The sequence below is a fragment of the Pollicipes pollicipes genome, unplaced genomic scaffold (genome assembly GCF_011947565.3).
Source record: "Pollicipes pollicipes isolate AB1234 unplaced genomic scaffold, Ppol_2.1 Scaffold_3447;HRSCAF=4054_pilon_pilon_pilon, whole genome shotgun sequence".
Taxonomy (NCBI): Eukaryota; Metazoa; Arthropoda; class Thecostraca; order Pollicipedomorpha; family Pollicipedidae; genus Pollicipes; species Pollicipes pollicipes.
Window position 1 is genome coordinate 17,265,281 of NW_023596297.1, and position 8,200 is coordinate 17,273,480.

Genomic DNA, 8,200 nt, shown 5'->3' on the forward strand with positions numbered 1-8,200 from the left:
CGTGTAGCTTTGTCATGACACTGCATGACAGCATGGTGACCCTCGGAGTTCGATTTGGCTGACAGCTGGAGCCAAAACTGCCCCTCAGTTCGGATAACTTGGCTGACAGCTGGGGCCAAAATTGTCCCTCAGTTCGGATAATTTGGCTGACAGCTGGAGCCAAAATTGCCCCTCAGTTCGGATAATTTGGCTGACAGCTGGGGCCAAAATTCCCCCATAGTTCCGACAATTTGGGCGGTGGGATCAGCATGCACAAAACAAACCAGGTTTAGGAGGCATCTGGATCTTAACGCCCCTCGAGTATACGAGTCGCGTGAGGAAATTTCCAACTGAAAAGATTAAATGTACTGTACCCTAAATAGCCCAGAACGTGCTCTGAAACAGACCAGTGTGACAATCTGTGTTATCTTGCCGACCCTTTGTAGGAAATTTAAGCGCAATTATCGTATTGCTGCCTTGAAGACATCCATACTTATATGTATCAATCAATTATTTATCTCCAGTTACCTATGCCCCAAGCAAACAACACAAAGAAGCGGATGTATCGAAATTTACGCAACATCATTGGCAAACATGGCCACATATTAGATAGACTCAGTTATGGTACGAACGCTTGTAACCGATTTGTACAATGTGGGCTTCATAGGACCGGAAAAACTACGCGATCATGTAGTCTTTCGTCCTGGATGGGGGGACGCAACGGCCTTAGGCAGGTTTAGAGCCCACTTGGCTATCGTACCCGAGCACACAGTTTGCCGCTGGCTGCGGGCCCAAAACAGTCATTTGATCATTCATGTTCTCAGCATTTCACATTCTCCAGAAGTCATGAAAACCCATTCTACCTACGTATGTCGAAAAAAGTAACGGTTTTGGACGAGTGTTGAGCGCTAGGTAGGGGACAGGGTTGGGTGTATGCCTATGCCATTCGAGCTGAGGACCGGCCCAGCACCAGTACTAGACCCAACACCAAAGCCAGACGGCGAGAATCGTTAGGCAGTCCGTCCAGCAGGGATCAGTCTGGAATACTCATGGACACCCATGGTAGAAGTTGGCAAAAATCGATCAACAAATGTAACTCATGAGTGGTGCGTGGTGAGATATTACGAATGGAACTTACGAGGAAATGCTCGGGGAATTCTACGCACTTCTGCGCGCCGACCGATTGTGCGGGCGCTCACAGCATGCTGATAGCCATGGAGCTTTTTATTTTCATTTAAATTATTTACAGCGATGTCAGCCGCCGATGCGTGGCTGCATACATGAATATTCGGGTGAACCGGGCGAAGCCAGGTAAACGGTAGCAGTTCCACTGTTTTAGTTTCACGAGTTACTAGCCGTACTGTACGACATCTTGTGCGGCGTTGGACACACGTAGTGACAACAGATGTGGAATGAGTTTCTCTGATGAAGATAACGCAAAAGAGCAAGGTGACGGAGTCCGTCTCCTTCGGCAATCGATACTAGATGGGCCGCATCCATGCGCTGTGGAGTCCGCTTCAATACAATTCAGAGGGAAGAGTTTCGATGAAACGCAGTTCGCCTGCTCATCTGAAAGTGGCAATCTTCCTCAGATTTCCCCGGGCCGCGCCAGCAGCCGTCCTCAGACTTCCCGGCCCGCGGCCAGCAGCCTTCCTCAGACTTCCTCGGCCTGCGGCCAGCAGCCATTGCTCAGACTTCCTCGACCCGCGGCCAGCAGCCTTGCTCAGACTTTCTCGGCCCGCGGCCGTCAGACTTACTCAGGCTTCCTCGGCCCGCGGCCAGCAAACTTACTCAGACTTCCTCGGCCCGCGGCCAGCAGCCTTACACAGACTTTCTCGGCTCGCGGCCAGCAGCCTTTCTCAGACTTCCCCGGCCCGCGGCCAGCAAACTTACTGACTTCCTCGGCCCGCGGCCGGCAGCCTTCCTCAGACTTCCTCGGCCTGCGGCCAGCAGACTCACTCAGGCTTCCTCGGCCCGCGGCCGGCAGCCTTACTCAGACTTCCTCGGCTCGCGGCCAGCAAACTTACTCAGACTTCCTCGGCCCGCCGCCGGCAACCTTACTCCGACTTCCCTGGCCCGCGGCCAGCAATCTTCCTCAGGCTTCCCCGGCCCGCGGCCAGCAGCCTTACTCAGACTTCCCTGGCCCGCGGCCAGCAGACTCAATCAGGCTTCCTCGGCCCGCGGCTGCGCTTGTTGAGTGCGACCGGGAGCCAGCGGCCGTAAGGCGTCCCAGTGCATCGGACAACTCTAGCTCCTGGTGCGCACGATTTAATTAAGATTACGGGCAATTTGGCATACCGTGCAGTGTCGTGAAACGATCACACCGGGCCTGGCTCACACCATGTCACCAGCTTCCAGCTAGCGGTTCGTCGTCAGCAGATCCGAGTAATGTTCACATGCTGGAGCTCTCATCCAGTACCGCTGACTTACGACCCAGCGGTCTCGTAGACGGCCTCAAAAGGTCATTCTCGTTCACCTAGGCCACGGGCACCGGCAAACGATTTCTGGCACGTGGGCTGGAGTTGTCCTTGTGTCTTATTTTCGGCCGTAATGATACGTAGAATGCAGAAAAACACGAGAATTCGCTTCAGATGTTTTGCGAAACTTCCTATCGGTCAGATCGTGAGATCCTATGGGAGTTTTGTCAGTCAACTACGCACAGATCCAGGTCCCCGGAGTCGCACATGGGCAACGTTAACAAACGTCCGCGTCACTTACCTTTGCAGCTGGTGGCAAACTCAATGACTTCATCAAGCATGCGCTGAACCTTTTCCTGCTTCTTGTCTGCCTCTGTGATGTCATGACTCTCGAAGTATTGGTCCCGAAACCGATACAGATCTTTCACACGTGTCTGGAAACGCAGCAACACAAGCTTCACAGGGCACGAAACATTTATCACTCGCCGGACGAATGCTTTTTCTCGCCTGCGCGGGATGGGAAGAGCCTTAAACCCCACTCCACGCCCTTCCTCCTTTTCCTATACCTTGAAAATTAAACGTACCAGTCAAGTGAAACGCGGGAACGAATAACCCGATACGAAGACCTGAGTCAGGTCAGTGGCGTAGAATGCCAGTGCAGATGACCTTGGGTAGGGCAGAATGGCACAAAATTTGTGCATTTAAGCCTATCTGCCACACTCAGATCTATGTGCGTCGTGACACTGGGGAAATATATCACGGACATTAAAATGTGAACAAATAGTGTGAAATGCATGCAAATGATAATATTTTTGACATCTGAAACAAGCCCAGATGAATAGCGAGCTTCCAACTTTGTGCCACTTAAAAGTTGTGGGTTGATTTCATTCCAAACATAAAACACTTATTAAAAAACTGAGAGATGGCTTGAGGCATCAAGTATGTTGTTCATCTTAGCTTGTTTCCAATGTCAAAAATATAATAATTGGCATGCAATTGATTTTATTTGTTCTTATGTCTTATGTTGTCTTATGTCTTATTCTTATGTCTAGAATTATGCCAGAGACCCTCCACATCTTAAAAAGGTAATGTACCTAGACATGCTGAAATCTGATGCTGAAATCTATGTCAATGGCATCAGTGGGTATGAACTGTGACCAAAGCCCTAAATGACATGGATGCTGCATGATCATTTGTAGTTGATGTGCCAAAAAACCCAAACCCGAAACCATCGCCATCATTATGGTATAACAACGAAAAAACCAACAATGGATCCCACTATGCAAAATAGTATTAAACATGTGCACATGTTGCTTGAAATATGCCAAACCAAGCCATGATACATCAAAAATCATTCCCGGAAAGATGACTGCTTTTCACAGTTTGAGCTTAAATAAACTGACCTAACTGAACTCATATGATCACAATAATGCATACCATAAGAGAATCAATATGCAATAGAGTCCTTTAAATCACATATTCTCCACAAAACAAAGTTTGTGGGTGCCTGAGCTTGAACTGATACTGCCTTTGCCCTGGGCAAAGAGGTCATTGCTAAAAAATAGTCTTCAAAAGCACACATCTAAAGATGATTTTGACTTTCAAAATAACCAGCTGATTGCAACATATTGCTAGCCAAATATTAGAGACTACCATTTCTCAGTTTGCTAACACATTCAAATGACCTGAAACCACGGACGCCGGTAGTGTAGTGGTTAGCGCGTCTGCGTTGACTACTTTGCGTCTGGGAAACCAGAGGTATGGGGTTCGATTCCCCGCGGTGCCCGCCCTTCCTGCCAGGGTGAGAGGCAGGCGACGCCATATAGCCTCAGCAGCTGAGTGCGTCATAAAGCCTCAATCACACACAGACCTGAAACCACTGGATATACACTCACCTCAAGTTCTTCAAGTTCCAAACCAGCCATCACCCAGAGAGATGATTTAGTTGTCCAAATGGCTGAAAAAGTATGATGGATCAAAATTTACTGAAAACTCAATACATTGTCTACAATGCACTAAAACCATCTGCATGCTGCACTGGTCCAATTCTTGTGACAGAAATCCCCAGCATTGCTGACAATCCTATGAGAATTTCGAAATCTCAAATTTTGATACTATGAAAATCCTATGAGCCTTTTAAGCAGGCATATCTTGAAGCCCACTGATTAGGCCATGGAGGATGATAGTACGGAGGGGCAGAAAACACACTGATTAACAAAGATTAGCAGAAGCAGCACATTTTAATATCTGGCAAACCTCTCCTTAAGAGTGTGAACAGATCATACTAATGATCTGTTCACACTGATTAACAATTGATTAACAAAGATTAGCAGAAGCAGCACATTTTAATATCTGGCAAACCTCTCCTTAAGAGTGTGAACAGATCATACTAATGATTTTATTCAACAGTATAGAAAGGCATGGTATTCTCTTATGAATAAAACAGTACACTCCCTTTTGTCATTTGTCATCACATTTCTTCTTACATTGTTATACCTTAGTATTAGTCAATGGGAGAAAACATTAAATTCATTACTGTAGCTGTAAAACCATGGGCAACCAATAGCATATAGGCTGGGGACAGTGCAAAAGTGGCCATTTTTGGAAGATTTCATCTGAACCTAATGAATGCATGGATTTTTGGGATCAGAGCTCACACTGAGCATTGCATATTGTGTGGGCCCTGACCCCTATCACCCAATCATGCGATGCCATATAAACAACAGAATTTGGTGGTAAGATCTAAATGTGCTGTAATGGTCTGCACCATCTGTCCTGCCCCCTGATATCATCCCAACCTTTATCCCCACCTCAGGCTAAACCTGTCAAGGGTAAACACACTGTGCCTAAGGCCACTCAGACTCGCCAGCCACAGGTCTGTGAACCAGTATATAGGTGCCCTAACCAATTGAGTCCAATGTGCAAACATGTTCATCTGCTGTGCTGTAAGCCTAGGTAAAATATATGCTAAACCTTCCACTGGAGTGCTCAGACTCACACTAAGCCAAAATTTCAAAATTCTCAATAATTCTTGCATGAAAAAGGTTGGGAGTATGTTTGCCTAAAATCAACTTTACCTTATCAAAACCCCTAGAAACATGTACTGTTGAAGCAGTTAAATTGGTGACAACTTTACACCAAACTCTCCACCACTCAGATTACTGATTTAGTAGCCCCAATATTGTTTGCTGCATTTTTCTGCTAAGCTGGAGGTGTGTGTTTGTATTTTGCACATGACCTACATGTAAACAACAAAAATAGCAGCATGCATAAGTACATATCATAAGCAGACTGTTTTCTAATTGACTCTTCTGTTCCCCCAGGCAATACACATCTTACAGAAACAGAAAAAATACTGCACATCAAATATTGCCAGATGGTGTAATCCATTGGCCTAAATAGTACAACCTGATGGCAAACAAATGTTTGTGTGTACTCTAAGGCGAGGGCTGATCAACCCCACGACACGCCTTCCGGTCAGTTTTGTGAAGATACGACCCTACGGTATGGAAATTCAAAACCGAAACATTTCTCCTTGTTATACATGATGCAATATAACTGTACGTCGTCGTCGAATGCGCTCACTCTATCGAACCGTTCAATATACACAAACGTAAGCCCAGGGGGCCACATATACCACAAGTATATCGTACTTCATGAATGAAACCATCATGCCAGGAATGGTCGCAATGAATTGCTACCATATTAACAACTGCTACCATATATAACAACCGTGACGAAAGGTAAAGTAATTAAAGAAAGTTCGATCTGCCGTCAGGACGATTAGCAGCTAGAATGCGTGACGTCATTCGCGTGCTGATTGGGCGTTTGATGTGTGGGCTGACGGCAAAGTTTTTGATTGTGCCTTTTCAGCTGCCTTTTTTAAAAGTTTAGAGAGATTTTGCATAAAACAAAATTGTTAGTCATGCCAGAACCTTCATTCTTTACGCCAGACCGCATATCACCAATGGAATAGTCGTTCGGCATGTCGTCCCGTCTGGTATGTGCACAAGGTATTGGCCAGTCAATCATCCGGCCGTCATTAGGCGTTCCATATATATATATATATATATGTATATATATATATATATATATATATATATATATATATATATATATATATATATATATATATATATATATATATATGTGTGTGTGTGTGTGTGTGTGTGTGTGTGTGTGTGTGTGTGTGTGTGTGTGTGTGTGTGTGTGTGTGTGTGTGTGTGTGTGTGCATTACGCACATAGTCAAGAATCATCTAGTTCTTCTCTGGACTTGGTAGCACCTGGCGACGGTTGGAGAGTTAATTGGTCGAAACATTTTGTACATGCCGAGTATCACACCAGCCGACGACCATAGCCCGAACAATCAATCCGTCCGTGAAACTTATACCTCACCTAAATCCTTCCGTAAAACTGCAGTGTGCATTTGTTGGTAGTTCTTACGAGATAATATTGGTGGACCAGGAAACAAATGAGCCGGGATATAATGTCCAGAAGCTTCTTAAGCACATTCGGGTGGAATCTGCTTCTTGACACGCTAGTGCATCATTTCTCCCCCCCCCCCCGCAAAGCTTTTGCTGGAGTATGTTCTAGACAGGCGCGGAATTTGGGATGGGGGCAAATAATTAACGAAGGGCTCCTCAAACCGATGCGCCCCTCTTCCTAACCAATGGTCCCCTATACTTTAGCGAGCCTATTTACTCGGCCGTAAAATCAGCGATTGGACGGCATTGTATCTCAATGAATTACAGCGTCTGCCTCTACTTCGGCCAGGGACCTCCGACATCGAACAGCCCGCTCCGTGTCCGGTCTGAACCCTGGGGGCCCATCTCCCAAGTAGGAAAGACCGGAACCTGCGGTTGGCACTGATTGGGTCCTTGCAACAATGAGGTCCTCCCTGTGTCGGTCGGGAGCCCACAGTCCCTGACAATGGTTAGGCAAGACAAGGAAACCCGGGTCACGTAGGGGAACATTTGCTGAACAGGGGCAGGGCGAGACCCCGGATGCCAGAGCAAGTGTAAGGAGATATGAGAACTTACGATGAGACTCCACAAGGAGACAGTGAAAGGGTCTTGCGCCAGTCAAGGACCCAGTACCGAATCAAGGCTCCCCACCCCAGTTAAGGCGAGGATTCTTTAAGCAGAACTGTAGTATCTGTGTCAGTTGTTTGACCCCCTACGGTGATAACGGATAATTTTGCGCCAATGTGGGCCCTGCGTCAATCCGGTCCCAGCTGCCTGGGTCAGAGGGCCTCTCGCGTCGGGAAGAGGACCATTGTATGATTTATCCTGTAAAGGGAAGCCTCTGCCTCTGTAAAGCCTCTGTGTCGCCAAACTGGCAGCCGGTAGGCATTCCGCGCTGGGACGGAGTCCCTCTTCAGTTCCTGACCTCCGACGATGATGTTCTCCAAAGTGTTCCTCCCACGGAGCTCCCTGTCCCAAAACGGTAAGGGGTATCATAGGTGTTCAATGGGGGGATCGAAATGAGATAAGATCCCATCCCATATTTGCCTGAGGATGTCCATCCTTTTACAGAAGCGGCTAGTGAAACAAATTATAGAAAGTTTGGAGCCTGTGCGCTCGAAACATTAGGAGCAAGGCCACTGATGACTGGGGCTGCAGCTTCTGTGAAAACGGAATGGCGTTGCCCGCTGCAGATAACACGAGGCGGCGGGCGACGGGCGGGAGTAAATGACCGCCGTGAACTCACGCTTCAGAGAGTCATTCAAAATTGATTCCTGCCGTTCGTAGACCGGACGAGGTGTCAACTTCACCTGAGTGATATCGAGGCTGTCCTCTGAGCG

At 47.2% G+C, this 8,200-nt stretch overlaps 1 protein-coding gene across 1 annotated transcript in view; it reads right to left on the bottom strand.

Annotated features, from left to right (window-relative positions):
• LOC119092711 (tetratricopeptide repeat protein 5-like) overlaps nt 1–6,030 on the bottom strand; it is a 13,321-nt gene extending 7,291 nt beyond the window's left edge. Inside the window, 3 exon segments of the mRNA XM_037215688.1 lie at nt 2,698–2,830; nt 4,292–4,353; nt 5,961–6,030. Coding sequence (XP_037071583.1) covers nt 2,698–2,830; nt 4,292–4,321 — 163 coding nt within the window. The 5' untranslated portion in view covers nt 4,322–4,353; nt 5,961–6,030.
• Between the last annotated feature and the right edge of the window lie 2,170 nt (nt 6,031–8,200).